At 50.8% G+C, this 22,277-nt stretch overlaps 2 protein-coding genes across 2 annotated transcripts; one reads left to right on the plus strand and one right to left on the minus strand.

Moving 5' to 3' along the window:
- Positions 1 to 4,359: 4,359 nt before the first annotated feature.
- CREBZF (CREB/ATF bZIP transcription factor) lies at positions 4,360 to 7,414 on the plus strand. Its single transcript, XM_086481680.1, has 3 exons — positions 4,360 to 5,285; positions 5,961 to 6,038; positions 7,384 to 7,414. Exons 1-2 carry the CDS (start codon positions 4,360 to 4,362, stop codon positions 6,007 to 6,009), a joined length of 975 nt encoding a protein of 324 aa, XP_086337806.1. The 3' UTR covers positions 6,010 to 6,038; positions 7,384 to 7,414.
- Positions 7,415 to 12,700: 5,286 nt separating this feature from the next.
- On the minus strand, positions 12,701 to 20,077 carry LOC104341530 (transmembrane protein 126A). Its single transcript, XM_086481681.1, has 5 exons — positions 20,048 to 20,077; positions 18,104 to 18,228; positions 14,999 to 15,192; positions 14,349 to 14,463; positions 12,701 to 12,955 (listed from the first exon to the last, which is right to left on the minus strand). The coding sequence occupies exons 2-5, from the start codon at positions 18,217 to 18,219 to the stop codon at positions 12,751 to 12,753; spliced, it is 630 nt and encodes a 209-aa protein (XP_086337807.1). The 5' UTR covers positions 18,220 to 18,228; positions 20,048 to 20,077; the 3' UTR covers positions 12,701 to 12,750.
- Positions 20,078 to 22,277: the final 2,200 nt, after the last annotated feature.

Genomic DNA, 22,277 nt, shown 5'->3' on the forward strand with positions numbered 1-22,277 from the left:
GGCCGTTATCTCCCCCACAAGGTTTCTAGAAGGGAGAAGCAGATACCAGCACTTTTATCTTTTTGCTGTTTCCTGCCAGATGCAGCTCTCATCCTTGCTCTGTCCAGGGCTTAATGACCTTACAAGCCTGGCATTCCATTCCCAGGATCAGCAACTGCGTCTCACACAGGCCACTGCAGACTCATGTCAAGATGTTAGCCTAACTTTTGGGGTACTTTACTGTCCATGTCCCTGATGACAAGGTTGAGACAATGCTGTTTTCGGACCGACTCTTACCAACCTGGGAGGAAGAACCTTTAAGAGAAAAGATGAAAGGGCCTTTTCAGGTGTGGTGGGTTGACCCTGGCCAAAATGCCAGGTGCCCGCCAAAGCTGCTCTATCACTCCCCCTCCTTAACTGGACAGGAGAGAGGAGAGAAAAAAAAAAAAATAACAACAGGCTTGTGGGGTTGAGATAAGGACAGGGAGATCACTCAGCATTTACCGTCATGGGCAAAACAGACTCAACTGAAAGGAAATGTGATTTATTACCAATTAACTCAGAGAGGAGTAATGAGAAATAAAACCAAATCTTAAAGCACCTTCCCCCCACCCCTCCCTCCTTTCCCGGGCGTAACTTTGATCCCGATTTTTCTCCCTCCTCCCCCCCAGCGGCACAGGGGGGGAAAACAGGGAATGGGGGTTGGGGTCAGTCCATCACACTGTTGTTTTCTGCCGCTTCTTCCTCCTCAGGGGGAGGATTCCTCACACATTTCCCCTGCTCCAATGTGGGGTCCCCCTCATGGGAGAAAGTCCTCTGTGACTTCTCCAGCGTGAGTCTTCCCACGGGTTCAGTCCTTCATGAACTGCTCCAGCGTGGGTCTCCTTCATGGTGTGCCGTCCTTCAGGAACCGACTGCTCCAGTGTTAGCTCCCTCACGGGGTCACCAGCAGCAAACCTGCTCCAGCGTGGGCTTCTCTCTCTCCACGGGCCACAGGTCCTGCCCAGAGCCTGCTCCAGTGCAGGCTTCCCACGGGGTCACAGCTTCCTTCAGGTATCCACCTACTCCGGCGTGGGGACCCTCCACGGGGTGTAGGCAGTCATCTGCTCCACCGCCCATGGGCTGCAGGGGTACAGCCTGCCTCACCGTGGTCTTCACCACAGGCTGCAGGGGAATCGCTGCTCTGGCACCTGGAGCATCTCCTCCCCCTCCTTCTTCACTGACCTTGGTGTCTGCAGAGATGTTTCTCTCACATATTCTCACTCCTCTCACTCACTGCAATTCCTGCTGCGCAACCACTTTTTTCACTCTCTTAAATACGTTATCACGGAGGCGAAAAACGCTGTCGCTGATGGGCCCGGCCTTGGCCAGCGGCGGGTCCCTCTTAAAGCCAGCTGGCATTGGCTATATCTGACACAGCAGAAACTTCTAGCAGCTTCGTACAGAAGCCACCCCTGTAACCCCCCCGCTACCAAAACCTTGCCACGCAGACCCGTTACATCAGGTTTGACTGACCACATACACTGCCGTAAAGTTTGAAGGAGTCAATCCTTGGATTCATTACACAAGAATCAGGAGAGCTGCACCTGAAGACTAGTAATTCTTTTGTACTTTTTAGCTTTGTATACCCTACATGGGTAACTTTGGGTAAAACCAAAATAACAGTCCCCAGGACTTGCCGTGGAGGATGCACAGAATGCTTCCTATCTGGAGATAACAGCTTCGAGGACTTGAGCTAAAACTGAGCAGCCAAGGATGGCTGGCAAAGCGTTTCTGCAAGAAGAATTCCAGCTGCGCCCTGAAGTGAAATTTGTCTCGGGATGAGTAGGGGTCACATACCCAAATGACCACTGATGACCACCCGAGACTCCTGCGCATGTGGAGTATAGTTTCACCACGCTAGCAATATGCAAACAGGGTAGAAAGGTAGAGTTGAGTATGACAGGTAACGATGTGTGTGGCATGTAACCAAGATATGTAAATTCAAATGCATAAATATGCTAAGTTTTCTGTTTAGCTTCGCACTTGATTTGGAAACTTTCCCCGAGTGTCCAATTCTGTGTAATACTGAATAAAGCACTATCTGCTTCCTGAACGTGGTTTTATTTCTGCGTTTTGGGCGTTTGGCTAAAACAACAACAGTCCCTTCCAACCCCTGCCATTCCGTGATTCTGTGATACTGCTCCACTACCTGCTGTACGATGAACCACAGCCTTTCTTTTGATCCTGGCTCTCACAAACATCATTCCACAACAGTTTTATGGAACACATTCTCCTGCTTTTCAACCATCTTTTCACCCCTGACGTGCGCACCCTGCATGCATGTTTAATTAATCTAAATGCAGGCATCTTCAGTGTAAACGCCAGCTGACAGAGAGCTGGGCGGGGAGAAATTTAATGAACTACAAGGGCAAGTGTAGTGTCTTGCATCTGAGAAAGAACCACCTCATGGACCAGTACAGGTTGGGGACTGAGCTGTTAGAGAGCAGCGTAGGGGAAAGGGACCTGGGGGTCCTGGTGGGCAGCAGGATGCCCATGAGCCAGCCATGGGCCCTCGTGGCCAAGAAGGCCAATGGCATCCTGGGGTGGATTAGAAGGGGTGTGGTCAGGAGGTCGAGAGAGGTTCTCCTCCCCCTCTCCTCTGCCCTGGTGAGACCCCATCTGGAAAGGTGTGTCCAGTTCTGGGCCCCTCAGTTCAAGAAGGACAGGGAACTGCTGGAAAGAGTCCAGTGCAGAGCCACAAAGGTGATGAAGGGGGTGGAACATCTCCCTTCTGATGAAAGGCTGAGGGAGCTGGGTCTCTTGAGCTTGGAGGAGACTGAGGGGTGACCTCATCAACGTTTATAAATACGTAAAGGGTGAGTGTCAGGAGGATGGAGCCAGGCTCTTCTCGGTGATGGCCAATGACAGGACGAGGGGCAACGGGTGCAAGCTGGAGCACAGGAGGTTCCACATTAACATAAGGAAAAACTTTTTCACTGTGAGGGTGGCAGAGCACTGGAACAGGCTGCCCAGAGTGGTGGTGGAGTCTCCTTCTCTGGAGACATTCAAAATCGACCTGAACGTGTTCCTGCGTGACCTACTCTAGGTGGTCTTGCTCTGGCAGGGGGGGTGGACTAGATGATCTTTTGAGGTCGCTTCCAACCCCTAATGTTCTGTGATTCTGTGACCCAGGCTACAAACTAGGCCCGTGGTCTGAGAGGAAGGAACATGGCAGGCCTTGAGTCCACTGCTCTGATTTCATAGAATGGTTTGGGTTGGAAGGGACCTCAAACAACATCTAGATCCAACCCCCCTGCCGTGGGCAGGGACACTTTCCACTAGACCAGGTTGACCAAAGCCCCATCTAACCTGGCCTTGAACACTGCCAGGGAGGGGGCAGCCACAGCTTCTCTGGACAACCTGTGCCAGTGTCTCACCATCTTCAGGGTGAAGAACTTCTTCCTTCTATCTAGTCTAAACCTGCCCTGTCCGAGCTTCCAACCATTACCCCTTGTCCTATCACCACACTCCCTGATCAAGAGTCCCTCCCCACCTCTCCTGTATCCCCCCTTCAGCACCGGAAGGCCGCTATAAGGTCTCCCTGGAGCCTTCTCTTCTCCAGGCTGAACAACCCCAACTCTCTCAGCCTGGCCTCACAGGGGAGATGCTCCAGCACCCTGATCATATTCGTGACCCTCCTCTGGACCAGGCAGGTCCATGTCTTTCCTGTGCTGAGGACCCCAGAGCCGGACACAGCACTGCAGGTGGGGTCTCACCAGAGCAGAGGGGCAGAATCACCTCCCTCGACCTCCCGGCCACGCTTCTTGTGATGCAGCCCAGGATATGGTCGGCTTTCCGGGCTGCGAGCACCCATCGCTAGCTCATGTCCAGCTGTGCACCCACCAGCAACCCCAAGCCCTTCTCCGCAGGGCTGCTCCCGACCCCCTCATCCCCCCGCCCGTCCCCGTGCTTGGGGCCGCCATTGTTTCAATCGCTGGGAACGCAGCGAGGGGTGCGCGTTTCCTCCCGGTGACTGCGCCTAAACCCAGGCACCTGCACGGCCTCAGCCCGCGCTGGGGACCCCGCCGCTGTGCGACCGAGCTGCCCCACACGCCTCCAGCCCAGACCCTGCCGCGTCCGGCGGGAAAGGCCCCGAAAACGCCGCCGCCCCCGGGGGACACCCGCCTCCCCTCGGCCCCGCCGGTGCCTGACGGACACCCCCCCCCCCCCCCGCCCCCAGCCGCCGCTTTCCCGCGCGCGGGCGCAGTGGCGTCCCCCCGCTGAGGGTGCCGCTTCCCGACAGGCACCGCGGCGGGAGCGCCGGGCCGCCGCCGCCGCCGCGCTCCTCAGGCTCGGTCCCGTCCCGCCGCCCCCTCGCCCGCCGCCGCCGCCGCCGCCATGCGCCACAGCCTCACCCAGCTGCTGGCGGCCTCCTCCGGCGGGGCGAGCCCCTCGGGCGCCGTCTGGCCGCTAGCCGGCGCGGGGCAGGCCCCGAGAGGGCGGGATGGCGGCGGGGAAGGGGATCCGGGCCCCGCGCGGCCCAAACAACAGCAGCCGCCGCGGCGGGAGGCGGGCGGCCTGGAGCCGCGGCGGCCGGAGAAGGAAGCGGAGGCGCCCGGTGGCCCGCTGGAGGTGTGGGAGCAAGAGGACTGGTTCCCGGGGCTGGAGTTGGGAGACCTGCTGGAGGCGGCCCGGCCGGACTGGGACCTGGACGCGGAGCTGAGCGGCTGCTTCTGTGGGGAACCGGAGCCGCTGCCCCCGCCGGGCCAGGGCCAGAGGCCGGCGGCGCCCGGGCGGAGGAACGGCGGGGCGGGGAGCCGGCTGAAGGCGGCGGCGGCGGCGCGGCTGAACCGGCTGAAGAAGAAGCAGTACGTGCTGGGGCTGGAGAGCCGCCTCCAGGGCCTGGCTGCCGAGAACCGGCAGCTGCGGGACCGCAACCGCGGCCTGAGCCGCCGCCTGCGAGAGCTGGAGCGGGAGAGCAGCTACCTGCGGGCCGTGCTGGCTAACCAGAGCGCTCTAGGGCAGCTCCTGAGCCGCTTGGCCGGGATCCGCGCCGGCGGGCTGCAGCTCAGCACCAGCCTCTTCAGGGACACGGGCAGCCCCCGCCGCCATCACCACCACCTCCAGCCTGCCGGCGAGAGCAGCGACCACGACTACGCCCTGCCCAGCTCCCGGCCTGCCAGCCTGGAGGAGGCGGCGGTGGTGACGGAGACGGAGGAGGAGTGGGCGGCCCCCGGCGGGATCTGCCTCCACGTGGACCGGGATCAGGTGTCGGTGGAGTTCTGCTCCATCTGCGCTCGGCGGGCAGCGGCCTCCTTCAAAATGTAGGGTCAAGTACCTGCTGCAAGTACTCGTGGGGTTCTCGCCCCTAGGGGCCTCGCGTCGTGGCGGAGGAAGCAGGCGATGGTGCGGAGGAAAAGAATAAATACAGTGGTGATGGGGTGGTATTGGGGGAGATGCAGAGGAGGGGAGCCTGGCACTTAGGTGGCCAGGGTAACAAAAAAAAAAAATAATAAAAAAAATCTTGAACAGCACGTTGGGAGCCAGATGGCGGCCTTGGTTAGAGGTCATGTAAATCTGGCGTGTGGACGGTAGAGGTCTGAGCCTGTTTGGCGTGAGAGTCGTGCAAAGCTGTGTACAGCAGTGCGATAGTTATCGTGCAAACTGACACGCGCATACACACGCAGAGGTGCCGCCAGAGCCCGTTTGCAGCACTTGGGTGAAAAGATCATGCCGACCTGACGCGTGAAGGTGTGCTCGGTTCCGCTTCGCAGTTGCCAGTAAAGATAACGCTGACTGCCCGGTCTTGAGTCAGATAATGTCTAGCCTGCTTATCCTGAGGAGCTGAAAATGCTTGCTTAGAAAACCAAACCAAAAACTTCATTAAGACATCGTCACTGGACAGACTTAAGAAAATAGTAATGATCGGCAAAAGAAAGCATGCATATAAAATTGTACTGCATCTCAGTTATACATTACTATTAAAACCTCTCTGACAGTTTCTCTTTTAGGTGCTTGCCCTGCCAGGCTCCGTTGTGTAGGGGTTAAAGAACAGTCGTTTTCCACCTCGCAACCTGGTAAGGATCAATATATTCCCATAATGCGGTATCAGACAGCTTGCTTTGCTTATGCCAGTCTTGTAATGACTGGTTCAGGAAATGATTGCTCTGGTCCTTGGCCTACTCTGCCAAAATGTTTCTAGCTCTGGATGATAACTCGTAGTGAAAATTAGAATCACGTCATTCCGATTAGCATCTTTTCCTTTTTGAAATGAATGCACATCGTAGCCAATACCTGAGCTACCTTTTGAATTAAAAAACGCTTACGCCATTCGAAATGGGAATTTTCTATTAAACTAAGTATCAGATGAGCTGGAAAGGGAAAATATGCTAATAAGGGGGGTGTGACATTTACAGCCTTTTATCATAGGGGACTGTCCTGAAAGTTTGAGTAAATTGCTTTTTAAATGGAAAAAAAAAAAAAAAAGGATTTGTAACCTGTTGGGTTAAAATACTGTCTAGTGTTAGGGGTGCACGGTATGTTTGCAAAGCCCTTCTCTAGCTTGCGCTAACTCATGATGCGGAGTTTTCCCTGATTAAACAGAACCTGACCACTGGTTCTGTCTATGGAATCCTAATGTAGAGGAGTCCCTTTTTTGCATGGACCTCTAACAAGAATTGCAGTTCGAAGAACGCAAGTGCATCGAAGTAACTCGTTACTTTAGCTTCCCATAAGTAAATCTCTGTGCCCATGCACACTGAAATCCCTACGTTACTTCAGAGTAGCTTTAAATTTTAAAGATATTGCATGTGTATGCATGTGCTTACTTTTACTGTAGAGTTCTTAATTTAGCCTCTGACAGTATCCAGAAATCTATAGCTTGATGTAATTCAGCACAGTTTGGAGATAAGCAAATCTGCATCTTGAGGCTAATGACTTGAAAAATGCTCCATAATTAACTGAGATAGGAGGAAAAATAGTTCGACAAACAATAGCGTGTGTTTTCTTGTACTAGTCAGTGTTTCTCCCTATCACAGAAGACAAGTGGGTTTTTTCAGTTGTGTTACAATGTTTAGGTTGTTTATATGTATGTCAGTTGGGGGAAGAAGGATTGTGAAAATGATTATATGTAAAGTGAGGTTTCACAAAGAATAGACTTTCCCAAAACAGTTTCATTTATTAACTTTCTTAAAAAAAAATTTCTATTTAGTGTTTCTGACATCTTGTTTCTTCAAGCCTTAAATTTTGTGTTTAAGGCTTAAGTAGACGGTGAAAGCGTTTTCTCCCAGTCATTTGCTTTATTGGTGCTAGACCCTATCAAGTGTTCATCAGTGTAAAAGGAGTTTGATTTTTCTTTGTGAAACATCACTGTGTGATAAAGTATATGTGTATTTAGCATCCTTGTTTTTCTTTATGCTAAAGTGGATTCAGCTGTGTTGGGGCAGAAGAGACGGGACCAGCTGCTGGCCACATTTCCTGCTTTATTTTAAAAGGTAGTATAAGAAATGAGAATAAAGAGGTAACAGGGCTTTTGCTGTCTTTGGTTAAAAAAAAAATAATAATTGAATGCTGGGATCATTTACTGTCATCCGAGATGGTTTTTAAAGGACAATATCCCATCGAACAGGTTTTAGAATTCCATCTGTTCAGGGTATATTGCCAGCACAAAAGAGACTTAGTGAGATATGTGTTACCTTACACCGCTGTGGTGGCATCGACAGGACTGTTCAGAGTTTCAGTCTGAAATGGTGTAACCCGGCTGTAAGTGATGGGTTACACCAGTGCCCCAGGAATCGGAGCTGCCATCAAGACCCGTCCTGACTGATGCACAAAATGGAAATCACTGAGTTAGGCTCAGCCTAGGCTCATTCTGCCTAGCTCAGGCGTCACGAGCGTGCTTTATTTTGAAGTTTAACGTGCTTGATGAAAAGAGAAACACTAACGTAGCAAGTGTGGGATGTTACAATGGCATTTTTACAGTTACTTCCGTGTCGAAGTGGTTTGTAAGTTAACTTAAATATGCATCCTTTCTTTTGCACCACTGCTAAAGGGTAGGGGTCAGGGACGTAGTTCTGGTCTCTGTTGTGAACCCGCACATCGTTCTAGTCATGAAACGACCTGTGAGCTGTGTCTGAGAGTAGCTGATTTTCTGACATGCGAAATGATGTATACCGGTACAAGAACAAGGTCAAGTCCCTAGAAAGTAAGTGGCTGCAGGCATTTCTAGTGCCTACTGAATCATATTTAAACCAAATAGAGGGGAGGAAGTTATTTGAAACTCTTAACCGACTGTACTATCTGTATGGTGTATTATTAATGTAGCTTTTTGAAGTGGAAGCCTTGAAATGACATAACTTAATACTTGAAAATATATTGTAAATGTTTCTTTGTAATTATGTGCCATCCAGATGAGACTACAGTATCATAATAAAACCAGACTTGTTGATCTTTCAGTTTATGGGCTCAAATGTTTTTTCACCTTTTTCTTCTCATTAATGCCTTGCTTTACTTGAGTGATTCATTACACCAAATGGGAGAGCAGAAAGGGGGAAATGCTGTTGCTGCTCTCTGCGCTGGTCATCAGCTGGAAAACGAGATGGATCAGGGTGTGCAGGAGAGATGTTCTTGCTCGTCTGCCTTTCAGGTTAATTTTGGGGCGAGGACAAAACAAAGGGGTTATTCCTTGAACCGAAGATAGAGTTGTACTTCCGAGAACCACCACTCCTTGTTTTTTACAGTTGCTTTTCTTTCTTAATGTCTTATTAATGTGGATGCGTTTGATCAGTAAACCATGGAGGAGTCGAATACTTCCATAAACTCTTCCGTGGTCTATCGGCACCTTCCTCCTTTCTGTCCCATTTTTAGGTTCTGAAGTCTGGTGACTGGTTAACAATACGCTGTTAAACCCTAATCTTTCATCAGATTGTTACTTCCACGCTAAACACGCGTGAGTGTGACAAACGGTTTGAGGGTGTTGAAAAGACGGAACGTTTTTAAGGCTCCAGAGTGAGGCATGCACTGTACCCTCTGATTTCTGTTCATCTTACAAGCTTTACTTGTAGAGAGCGGTTTAAAATAGCCTGCTGGCTTTCTGGCACCTAGGCAGTCCGGTGCAAGTAATCCGCAGCTTCATAAAAAGGGACATTTCACAGAAAAACATTGTTTAAAAATTTAAAAGCACACTGGCACACTCTGCCTTTTTGGCCTCCAGTTGTAGAAAATACCCCGTTCGGCACCGAAATGTGCGTTTCTCAGCCCGTACGTACCCCAGAACCAAGCGCCACCCGTGTTAAGCCGCGTGGCTCGGCTACCTTCGCCTTCCAGTGTTTCTCCGCCCCGCAGCGCGTGAAGACTATTTAGCAGGTAAATCAGTAACAATTTCGGGGTCAGTTCTCCGTTAGCACTTTACAGTTTGAGTGCGGCGCTGTGGCTCGGAGGAGCGGTCTGAATTAACTTCTCCCTCTTTCCTCTGCAATGCTTAGCAGCATCTGGGAGGAAAAAACCAAACGGGTGTTCCTGCAACCTCTAGCTGCCTGGCGAGACGGTATTGAAATAGGCGCAGGGAACCATGTTCCACCACTTGGCATCTCTTGGTACTTCCAGATTATCAGATTTCTCATGCCACTTGTCAAAACTCTAATCAGTTTTCCCTGTGAAACACTGAGATCTTTTGCAAAACACAAAGGCCTTTTGTAAGTGTACTGATTTTAAAAAGCTCGTGTTCTCTAGAGCTTGTAGTTAGAGGTTTTCTGCTAGAGCCAACTGCTGCGCGTAGGGTTGTATTTGCTGTTAGACTGTCAGTGTCTGAAGGATGCGTTAGGTACGGGAGTTGTGTTTAAAGAGCACCCTGCGTAAAACTGCACATTCACAGTAGCTGATTCTACAGGTTTTCACCCAATTTAAGCGGGACATGCAGATTTGGAGAACTAATTCTGCCCTTGCTCCTTAGCAGGAGGACGCAGGGAGCTGGAGTAGGCGGGTGCAGGGGAGATGCAGGCAGCATTTGCGGGGGGCTGCGGAACAGTCTGCAGTGTTGCGACGCGGCATCAGAAATGGCACAGGCAGAGGACAAAATCCGTGCTTGTGTAGTGTTCCTGTTGCTTCCTACCCCCAGCCAGGCTCTCGGCGTTCCTTCGGCAGCAGTTCAGACTCCACGTGGCCAAAAGTCCGTCACAACAGGTTACGTGTTCGACCCGCGTGCGCTGCCGAGGCGGCAATGAAAGCTGTTGCCGCGACCCGGAGGCTGCGGCCGGCTGGTTCTGTCACACCCGTAGAAGAAAGGAAGCGACTGAAACCGGCCCCAACGCAGGTCTTCGAAGGGAGAGGCCGTGTTGGTAAGGAGCTTGTCACAGCTAGTAGGAGGCCACAAACTCATAAAAGCTTGTCCTTTGCCTTCTCGGAGAGTTGTACGAGGTACGTTGTACCCCCCCCTGTACGAAACGGAGTCTGGAAGGAGCGTTCCCGGCGTCCCGTGAGGGCGCTCCCTCGGGCGCGTGCGTGCTGGAATCACCGACAGCATCTTGGCGCCCTGCTGAATCTTGGGGCAGTTTCAGTTTATTCTTTAACTTACTTTGGAGAACTTTTTTCCCCCGGTTGTTTAAGGAGAAGTACACAGCGTACAACTGAAAAGTTTGCTTTTTGATAAACGCACCCCGGTTCTTGCCTGAGGAGTGCACCGCTGCCCTGCGGCGTGACCCCTGCTGAACACTTGAAATACCTGTTTGCGTTTGTGTGTTCACCTGTTACGCTGCAAACAAGTATCCGTCTTTGCAACTAACTAAAAAACATTGAGAAGTGTGATTTTTTTTTTTTTCTCTTGTTACATACAGTCTTCACCTTTCACCCTAAGAAATGAATATCTAAAAAAATGGGGTGTGTCCAAGTCAGGTATTGGAGCATGCATCGTGATTACTCTGAGAATAATTACCACTCGAATCGATACCAATCTGAAAATAGAACATGGAATGGAGGATGGTTTTGGGTCTGAGACATTAAAAAGCACTAGGAGCTGTTATAGTATCTTAACTGCACCTTGTTAAACGCTCGCAATAATCACCGAGCCATTCGTTTTCATTCTTAAAAGATACTGTTGCAAAGTACTGGCTTTATTTTATGGTTTTAATTACCACTTGCTTCTGTTGGTTAAAGTCTGATGACTTCTGGAGATACCATAATTCTCTGTCTTGGAAGATACTTGCTCCGTGAGCACCTCTAAAGGGGAGAGAGGTGATGAGGGTAAGGCCAAGATGGCTGTAGCTCAGGCCAGCATGGACCACCACAGCAAGACTCTGAATTAAGGAAAACCAGTTGTACATAACGACCGCCACAGAGGCAGCCTGTCCTTGCTGCTCCCCTATGCAAACCAGGCTGCTGCTCCTGGTTATAGGGAAATGGAGTGCATGATTTTCCTGCTGTAACAACAAATTTATTAGGAAAAGGCACATAAATGTGATGAAACTCAGACTTTAATACATTTTTTTTTTTTAGCAGTACCAGAGCACAGTTTTAAACAAAGTCAATTAAGGGTCTCAACATTGAATTCTTAATTCTCATTAATAAATATTTCCATGTGCATCTCAAGGGAATACTAGAATTTTCACAGAATGGCAGGGGTCGGAAGGGACCTCTGGAGATCATCTAGTCCAACCCCCGGTAGGTTCACCTACAGCAGGTCACACAGGAACGCATCCGGGCGGGCTTTGAACGTCTCCAGAGAAGGAGACTCCACAGCCTCTCTGGGCAGCCTGTTCCAGTGCTCTGCCACCCTCAGGGTAAGGAAGTTTTTCAACATGTTCAGGTAGAAATTTTACTGAAGTATAGGTGATTGTTTAGGAGTAATCGTACAGGTGACGGTTAAGAGCATACATCAGATTGAGATGATTGCTTCTGTAGAAAAAACTGCTGATTGAGTTCTCAAACTGCAGAATACACTACAGATACCTCATGCAGTAGGAAAATTAGCAATTTGTATTGCTCTAGAACATCCAGTCACCAATGTGAAGACAAGACTGACTCATCAATGAATTGCTCTGGACCACTAGTCTTCAAACTAGAGGTAGCTGAGGTAACAGCATCAGCTGTTTGAGGCCTCTCACCACAGTTCCTCGCTTCAGGAAAAGACAAATTTCAAGGCAAACGGGTTGCAAGGACAAAGCGTGTTCTGACTGGGCTTTGTTTTGCTCACTTGATAGCTATGCTGAGAAGTTTGACACGAGTTTCACCCCTGATGGCTCTGTGATAACAGAGTTCCCTACAGCGTGTAGTGCGACCTCTGTACCTGCCTAAAGGGGGTCACCTTGCGACAGAAATTCAGAAATTCTGTGCTAGCAGAACTGGGGAAAGTTCAGGGAGAAAAATACTCCGATTTTGAGGATTCTCTAGAAAAAAGTTGCCTTGACAACCCCCCTCCTTTTTTTTTTTTTTTTTTTTTAATTTTAACTCACTGTGGTTTACATTATGAAGAAAAAACCCTTTTTCAACAATACTCACTTATAGCTTCCAAAAGATGCAGCATCACTTTAGAGCCAAGCACCAAGCAGGAAATATAAATGCTTTTTTCCCCCCATTTCCAAAGAAAAACACCTGTCCCTATAAAGCTGTTACTCAGGTGTATACAATAAGCTGGACATAATGAAAACCTGAACTTGCATTTAAGTCCAGAACTGAAAAGAATGCCAGTGCAGAGTCTAACTTGGTCGGGTTTTTTCTATTAAAAAAGACAGCAAGCAACAACTTCTTTCTTTGTTTATTACGGTTACTTATCCAAGGCAATTGAAAAGTTGCTTCACTTCATGCTTGTAACTCTTCAGGATCCCTGCTGGCGTTCATCTGCTGCAGTATTTTGACATATACTCCGTGATGTTTAGTGGCAAGATATAATCCAGTTACAGCCTGCACAAGTACAGCCCAACTCATCTTTCTAAAGACAGGCTGAGCAACTGAGAGCCAGAAGCGTAATAGATTCTCTTTCCCTGGCAAGGGAGACGAAGAGTACCTAAACAACATAAACAGTGGTAGAAACTTACTTTTTTTCCCCATCCAATTTAAGCATCAAGATTTACCATTAAAGGCATGAAAAATATTTAGGTAGACATTCATTCTCTCCTTCCTCTCCTAAGTGAGATTCACCTGGTGGTGCTGAGCTCTCTGGACAAATGCCACAAACCACCCTGACCACGGACCGACTGTCCTGGGTTACAGTGTAAAATGTGCCAAAAGGAAAAAAAAAAGTATTCTATCACCATCTTCAGGAGCTGTTGAGACCAGGTGGGGCAGTGCTCCCTGCCTCCCCCCTCTGGACTATCTCCTGTCAATGGGCACAACAATGCCTTATCGCCTGACCCATCGATGGCTCCTGGGCTATCTCCTGTTCATGGCCCATCAAGGAACTGCCTCACGACTCCCCATCCCATGGTGAGATGCTCCGCCCGGGGGGAAGGAGCCAAGCAGTCCATGCCAAATAAAAACGGAGATTTCGAACACCCTAGCAGCCTTCTTCCACTGGATTCCCAGAGGAGCTTTTCCCCCCCAGTGGAGTTCCAGAGGACAAGAGCTACCTACCTACCACTGGACCTTCGGAGGAAGACCAGACTCTTTTACCTGATTGCTGCTTCCACAGAACTACACCCATCACTTCAGGAGGACTGCAGCCAGCATCTTATCGGACTGCTACTGCCACCCTAACAGGGTGTCAGGTTGTATTCCTGACTCTGTCAGTGTAAACCAGTGGGTTGTTTGTTTTTCCCTGCCTTGTGTTATATATATATATATATATATTAGTAAAGAACTGTTATTCCTATTCCCCATATCTTTGCCTGAAGGCCCGTTAATTTCAAAATTATAATAATTTGGAGGGAAGGGGGTTGCACTTTCCATTTCAAGGGAGGCTCCTGCCTTCCTCCGCAGACACCTGTCTTTCAAACCAGGACACCGACGTCTCACCAAGTCTCGCCATCCCCTCACCGTGCCCCGACCCGATCCATGGCACGACCCCTGCCAGGAGTCGGGCCGCTGGGCCCTGCCCAGGACCAGAAAGGTCTCTCGGTCATCCGGCCGAACGGCGCTGGGCGACCATCTTCCCCGCTTGGCAGGACGGCAGCCGCCGTGTCGCCCGCCCAGGCACGCCATGGGCAGCCTGTAAGGTGCCGGCTGAAGACAAGGGCTCTGCAGCGCAGCAGTTTGCAGATCTGGTTTCACTCTGGAGGCTTGGGGTCGCTCTTACGGACCTCGCCTGGTAACCAGACCACCTCAGTGTAAATCCCCTTCCGGGTACTAAGAGCCTACAAGACGACAGGTGGGCAGAGACTAAAAACCCACAGAACTTCAACTGAGAACCGGAGATTTGACCAGCAAATACATTTCGCTCCTTGCAGGTTAACAAGACGTACCTGGCTGCAAGGCTTGCGTTCACGGGGAGAGCCAGGAAAATAGGATAGAGACCACCCACAGCAGCCCCTATTAATCCTCCTCTGACCACAGCACAGGCCTCACAGTTTAGGTCACCTGCACGACAAACAAAGTGTTTCACTGTCAATATCCTCACAGCTCCACGCATCCATGTATGAGCTGCAACAACACGGAAACGGGCGCTTGAAGAACCGGCCAAGCTGTGCCGGTACGTGAGAAATTTTGAAAGGACGACTCTTCCCTTTGGAAAAAAGAAAATCACTCTTTTTCCAACCCATGAAGAACTTAATTGCTCTAAAGTTGATCATCAAATTAAATCACACAGATGGGGGAAACCAAACTGCTTTGTTGCAGTCACTTTTACATGACTTTGGGTGAAAAATGCTAAAAATCAGTGATGCGTAACAGAAGTTGTTTTATAAACAATTATAAATACATGTCTCTCCTTTCCCACTCGACCTCAAGAACTCCCTCCTGCCCATTGTGTTAGGTGATCTGTTTTTGAAACCCTGCTTTACCAACCGAGGTTTTTCCAGACCACTGCTCTGCAGCGAGGAAAAGCTCCTCTAGCGTTACATCTCGGACAGAAAGCAAAGCCCTTTCCAAAAACAAGGACTAACAAGGTTTTTACCTGAAAATAAAGACTCACGCACAAAAACTTCATAAACCGCTGCTGTTGAAAGAAACGGCACAACGGCCATTGGCAAAGCGGACACGAGGAAAGCCCTTCTGACATGCAGGATCTTCCTGAAGAAGTTGTTTGCTGCCAGGCCACATAAGCTGGCGTTTGCTGCAAGGAAGTACGATCCGTGATTGCAAAGGTTCCTGTGAAAGAAAGAAAGTCGCTTGAGCAATTGAGAGCTGTAAAAAAGCTTGGTTTACTCAGCGCTGCAATTCACTTCTGAATATCCTACAGAAAGAGGTACAAGATGCAAATCTCTCGCTGGTCCAAAATGGAGAGTAACTGCTTTCAACAGCCACCGGTACAGCGCCCTTCGCTGTATGCCTGAGTTCACACACACACCTCGAGAATGAAGCAACAGAAAGGCTAGGAAGTCTTTTCTACAGTTTTCTTTTTCTTTTTTTTATATATTACGGCTAATGGAAACTTCGTGAAATTTGCTCTCCTAATCAGCATGTTTCTAAGCAGAATCTTTTCTCAAAATAAATTAAAAAAAAAAAAAAAAGACGTATATAATCCCAGCGAGCTCCTGCAGTCAGCCTTGTTTCTAGCCTGCTTACCCAGAAGCACAGGTTCAGTGTCAATGTAAGAGCTCACAGATCGGTGGGACACCTCTGGCAACCGAGATCCAGCAAGAACGATCCCAGCAACTGCTGGCAGATCCCCTGGAGCGACCCCGGGGGCTGGAGGGCTGCAAGCCTTCCTCGCGGGCAGGGCGCACGCGAGTTCAAGGTGCTGCCTGGCTAGGAGGTCACGGAGCTGCAGGTTACACGCTGCTTTGCAGAGCTGCGGCTTCCAGTCTCCCCTTGGTCACAGAGGGACTGGATGCTGCCGTCTACCGTGTTGTTACCACACGGTTTAGAGCAGCTGCTCCGGCTGCAATCTGCTACACGGCGAAGGCAGAACAGAACAGAGTCTGGCTGGGGACAGCCGGCATCTAAGATCTTGACAAACAGTTCCCGTCCCAGCACGTCCCACCGCAGCAGGGAACGCAAGAGAGGGAACGCGCCGGTTCTCACCGGCCTGATGAGCGGTTTGTGATTTATCCCGCCTGACGCGCAGGGCGTTATCTTCAGCCTCATACCTGGCACGGCCCGTTGGTTAGTGGAAACAACTCTTTGCTTTAGGTTTCCACAGATCTAACGTTCCCAAAATGACAGCTATTGCCAGGCAGAGCAATTATCTGGAAGGCACTCCAACTCTGAAGCTGGGCCAATATTATGATGTTAAAAGTGTATTTTAAAAACGCATCATAATTTGGATTTACCGCTAAAGCTCCAGAGGAAATAAAATGCTTAACTGGTCACAAAATTTATGCTAGGCCAAATGTCATATTTATTTGCAAAATTATCCAATGTGCTGATCTCGAAACAATTTAGCAATTAAAACACATGATTTTAAAAAACTCTTCCACAGTTTAATGCTTACAGTAACATTAAGCACTGACAAATCATATGAAAAAGTCTTCAGAGATGTAGGTGCTAATTCTGCAAAACCTAAAACATTAAAAACATCTGACATTGATGCCACCAACTTGTATCCTCTTGAATAGGAAAATACTTTCATTCTTGGTACATACCAGGTTTTCAAACACAAAAACAAGCTACTAACAATTCAGTTCTGATGCTACAGAGCAAAACAGCTTGGCTGGTCAGATCTCTCTTGCCCTTATTTAGGAGGCAAGTTTCTTTTTTTTAGGGTTTTAAAAAGAAAGGGGACTATTTGCTTTTCCAATCACCATTCTCCCGATACTGGATGTCCTTCACAGAAACACCCCCAGAGCACAGATTTGGCAACGCAGCCATTTCATCCTAGCGGTACGTTTAAAACCCCAGGCAGCAAAAGGCACACGTGTAGGTTTGGGAGGGAGGGTTGCTTGGGAGGGTCTGGGGTTTTTTTATACTAGCTGCCTAGGTGTTAAAAACGAGAACTTTGGTGAGCAGAAACTCTCTCCATCTGACTGCAGGATGCTTGGTCTTCCCTTCCAGCCATTACTGACTTTAAGTCCTGCCAGGGCAGTTCCAAATAAAGGCGCACACCCCCACAGCTATTTCCTTCCAAGGCCCAGCAGCCCCTGGGTACCACAGTTTCTACCAAGACGTTAGCACATCACTACCGAGGTACCTGCCTCCCCCTTAGCTCCCCAGCTCCTCTGGGGCAGGAGAAGTGTTGTAAGTGGAATGTGAGCACAGCAGATGCTACACAAAGCTGCAGCACTGACTGTAATGGGAGGGGATAAAGCCTTGGTGCTGTCCTTTCTCAGCTGTGTGGGGAGGCCCTGGGCTACTACCAGCAGTTTGTTTAGCCAGCAATTTATTCTATTAAAAAAAAAAAGCAGCTTCCTATTACTCTTATTTATACAGAATTTATCCAACATGATACACACGTGCAAATCGCTCCTTGCAGAACCAGCTCAGGTCCAGTAAGGTTTGGCAGTGAAATGCAGCATCACAAAACACAAGAAGGTTGTTGGTGAGGCCCAGAAGAGGTTCAGCTGGTTTTGTGCTGCACAGAACCCCGCTGGTGAGCCTGCAGGGCTCCGGCCGACTCATCCCCCACCACCACCTGGCTGCCTCAGCCTCGCCCCCCTGAAACGGGGAGCAGGGCACAACGAAGTGCAGAATGAGCAGGTTGTGCTCACTCGGTTCTGGCCCCCAGCCAGCCCTGCGGGGCACAAGATGACTCCTGCAGAATCACAAGAGTATCTGCCTCAGGCTCTCCAACATTTCCATTTCCTAGAAAATTTATTGGCTCTAGCACAGGGCTGCCTGAATGCTCAGAGCCAGTCAGGGCTGATCCACCATCCCAGAACCTTAAGCATTGGGGAGCACGTGCCAGAAAGCATCTCAGCAGGACCAGGGATAACAGAGAACTAACCGTGTTTAAAAAACATAAACCAAGCTTTCTGTTCTGGACAGTAATAAGCATTTTCACAATTAAATATTTTTATAACTGCAAGGAAGATCTGCAACACAAGCGTAAGGGAAAAGAAAGACCTCTAAAAGACTTGAAATGTTTGATGCACTTCGCTTCATTTATTTTACCAGCACTTACTGATCTGCTTTAGGAAGCTCACTGAACATCTTTTGTATGACTTCTATCCGCTTAAGTTTTTCCAAATATAGTCTTTGCTGTGGAGGATCTAGTTCAAGAAACTCTCTTCCTGTCATCTTGAAGTCCTGGATCAAAGGAACAAACCAACAAATGTAATCAAGGTTACACAGCCTCAGTATGTATCAAATAAACATTCAGACTCTTCTGCACTATGCAATCACAAACGAGTTTCCTATTTTTCATGGCAGCTTTCAGGTGCAAAGGGCACAATCCAGCAACAGGAGTCTACGGTATTTATGACCATACGAACCCTACCAAACTGCTTTCCTTAGTGATGTCACAGCTGTGGTTTGACAACTGCCCCACCAAGTTAAACATTTGCTGTGATGAAAACGGACGTTCTCACCCTCCAGCCACTCCTGCCAGAGCACCCCCAACCCTGGGGCCACCACAGATGAAAATTCCTCAGAGGAACAACGGGCAGTGTACTAGTACTTGTTTTCTGTAGCTGCATCACCTTCTAACACAGCAATCCCTGACTCCTGCAGCACAAGGGAGGTCACTAACGGGACAATGGCTTTCGGCAACACTCCAGGTTCAAATTGACTTAACTGTCAAACAGAACCATAAGGAAAAAAAAACCCACCACAAATAAATCCATACTTTGTAAAGATTTAAAGGAATCATGAAGACATCTACTCTGCTTTTATATTCCACACCTAAGGATGCTTTTTATTGGTACTTTTATTATTTACATACATATGGATGCTTTTGGTATTGGTACCAAAACTTTGGGTTTGCGTGGCAAGGGTTTGGTAGCAGGGGGGCTGCAGGGGTGGCTTCTGTGAGAAGCTGCCAGAAGCTTCCCCTGTGTCCACAGAGCCAATGCCAGCCGGCTCCGAGATGGACCCACTGCTGGGCAAGGCCGAGCCCATCAGTGACGGTGGCAGCACCTCTGGGAGAACATACTTAAGAAAGGGTAAAACCTGTTGCCCAACAGCAGGTGGAAGAGAGGAGTGAGAATATGTGAGAGAAACAACTCTGCAGACACCAAGGTCAGTGAAGGAGGGGGAGGAGGTGCTCCAGGCATCGGCCAGAGCAGAGATTCCCCTGCAGCCCGTGATGAAGACCATGGTGAGGCAGGCTGTGCCCCTGCAGCCCATGGAGGTTAACAGTGGAGCAGATATCCACCTGCAGCCCATGGAGGAACCCACGCCAGATGCTCAAAGGAGGCTGCGACCCTGTGGGAAGCTGTGCTGGAGCAGTGTCCTGGCAGGACCTGTGGCCCCCCACGTTAGAGCAGGTTTGCTGGCAGGACCTGTGACCCCATGGAAGCGACCCACGCTGGAGCAGTTTGTGAAGAACTGTAGCTCATGGGATGGACTCCCGCTGGAGAAGTCCTGGAGTACCATCTCCCATGGGAAGGGCCCCACACTGGAGCAGGGGAAGAAAGCAAGGAGCAGCAGAGACAATTTGTGATGAACTGCCTGCAACCGCCATTCCCTGTCTCTCTGCACTGCTGGCGGGGGGGGGGGGGGGCGGGGGGGAAGGAGGTAGAGAAATTGGGAGTGAAGTTGAGCCTGGAAAGAAGGCAGGGGTGGGGGGAAGGTTTTTTTAAGATTTGGTTTTATTTCTCACTACCCTACTCTTATTTGATTGGCAAATTTCCACAAACTTGAGTCTTATTTTTCTGCAATGGTAATTAGGTGAGCAATCTCACTCTGTCCTTATTTTGACCCATAAGCTTTTAATCATATCTTCTCCCTCTCTCCTGTTGATGGAGGGGCAGTGAGAGCAGCTTGGTGGGCACCTGGCAGCCAGCTGAGGTCAACCCCCCCCCCCAACAGCTTTTGATTAAACCTCTATTTAGTGATTGAAATGCTTTTTCTAGCTGTTTCTCCCCAGAGGAAAGCTTCCCAGACATACTTTGCTAGTCATACTCACCTTAGGTTTCTTCTGTAATTCGAAGGCTGCGTCCTAAGGCCCGTCTCTAGGATCGCGCTTGGTTCGGTTTGGGCTTGGCGGGATGCGGGAGCGGAGGAAGCAGGGACGAGCAGGCAGGACCTGACCCGGGATCAGCAGGGCCGGTGCCAGCCTTGAGGCCTCTCGCTTCTGTCCCGTCTAGGTGGAGGGGCTCCAAACCTGCCCTTTAGGTGAACCGCAGGCATCACGTCACGGAGCTGTAAGTACCCACGACGTACCTACGGCCCCCCCTGTGAGGCAGCTGGAGGTTCCCCAAGCCCCCCGGGGCCCGGTTCAGGGCAGAAGCCCTCACACCGGGTGCCTGCGGCTCATCCCCCCTCTCCACCTCGGGTTTTAAACCCCACCGACAGCCGTTAGCGACCGCCGTTAACACCCTCGGCGCCGCCCCCGCACCGCGTTCACCCTCACGGCCCTCCCGCCAGGGCCGGGCTCCGACCTGCCCGACCTTGAGCTGTCCCCGCCAGACACCGCCCCGCCGGCGGCCCTCCCTACCCCCGCGCCCGCCCTTACCGAGCCGCTCCCGCCGTCCCCGCTGGGAAGGCCCCACCACCTCCAACATGGCTCCACCCACCTCACGCCCCCCCTCGTGGGCGCCGCCATCTTACCCCCTCACATGACCCTATAGGCTTCAGAGGACACCTTTGATTGGGCGTTCCCCGCCGGCCCAGCATGGCGGCTTGCGATTGGCTGCCCGCCGGCGGGCGGGGGGCAGCGCCCGGCCCGGTGCTCGTTGCTAGGGGCGGCGGACGGCGGCGGCGGCGGCGGCTGCTCCATGGAGACGGGGCTGAGCGGGGACCCTGCAGCCGGCGGCCGGGACGCGGGGACTCCCCCTAGCGGAGCGAGGAGCCTTCGATGGGGGGAGGCCCAGTCCTCGGGGTAACCCGCTGACCCTCTCCCCTCGCCCAGGCCTCCGCACCGGCCCCCTCCCCTCAGCCCTGCGCCCGTTTCCCGCCTGCCCCCGCCTCAGCCCCTGCATCGCCCGCTCCCCTCCCGCCTTGCCGCCCCCTCCCCTCTCCACCCGCTCCTTTGTGCTCCCCGTCCCGTCCCCATCTAGCCCCTTCCTCGCCCCGGCTGCGTCCCGCTTCGCCTCACCTCCATCCCCTCACCTCCATCCCCTCACCTCCATCCCCTCACCTCCATCCCCTCACCTCCATCCCCTCCTTCATCCCCTCACCTCCATCCCCTCCTTCATCCCCTCCTTCATCCCCTCACCTCCATCCCCTCCTTCATCCCCTCCTTCATCCCCTCACCTCCATCCCCTCCTTCATCCCCTCACCTCCATCCCCTCCTTCATCCCCTCACCTCCATCCCCTCCCTCATCCCCTCAGCTCCTGCCTCTTGCCTGTCCCTCGGCAACGCGGGGGAAATCCTTCTCTTCCTGAAGCCCAGCCCAGCTCCTCCAGTTCACCTGCACCCCATCCCAGTCCTCCACCCACCAAGCCAGCCCTCTCTGCCGTGTCCCGCTTCAGAAAGGAACAGCCAGTCCCTCTTGGACCGGGAGAAGGGGGGAGGGGGAGGTGACAGTCCCTGCTTGGAGGGAAGCGGGAACAGACAGATCCCAATTGTGAACATTAAAGAGCAAAACAGAGCCTCCCCCTTCATAAATACAGTTTCCATCTCCTAAGGAAGACGATGCAAAGCAAAGCCTTGTCGTGTGCATCGCAGCTCCTCATGCGGGGAGGGGAAGCGTTTGGAGCTTGTCCACCTTTTCCGTACTTTTCTTAACGAGCTAGATGAGGAAAATCTATCCCGTTTCTGTTTCTCTCTTTTTGTTTTTTTCCAGAAAAAGGGAGAGAGAGAGAGGCTCATATTGAAGCCAACCAGCTGCGCTTCTGAGTGAGAAACTCTGGACTGATCTCATGGCTTGCTTTTTATTTCATTAATACTTCATTATCTCTGAAAATGAACCTTTTGTGAAGCTCTTCTGCTAACTCTCCTTGTTCCTCTTTCATGAGGTGGCTGCTGTATGAGGGAAGAAATGGCATGAAGTAAATGACTCCAGTATAAAGCAATCTGCTTTGCCAAAGTGCCCAGTGAGCAGCACTGTCACTTTAATAATTCCAGGTCAAGGGATTGCTTTCCTCGTTTTCAATCCTCTCTTCTAATACATGGGAGGATCAGAGGGACATTAAAGACCGTAAGGCTGGGTGGCTTGCAGATAATAAAAATGAAAGTGTCTGGCCAGTGACTT

The sequence above is a fragment of the Leptosomus discolor genome, chromosome 1 (assembly GCF_034619465.1).
Source record: "Leptosomus discolor isolate bLepDis1 chromosome 1, bLepDis1.hap2, whole genome shotgun sequence".
NCBI classification, from domain to species: Eukaryota; Metazoa; Chordata; class Aves; order Leptosomiformes; family Leptosomidae; genus Leptosomus; species Leptosomus discolor.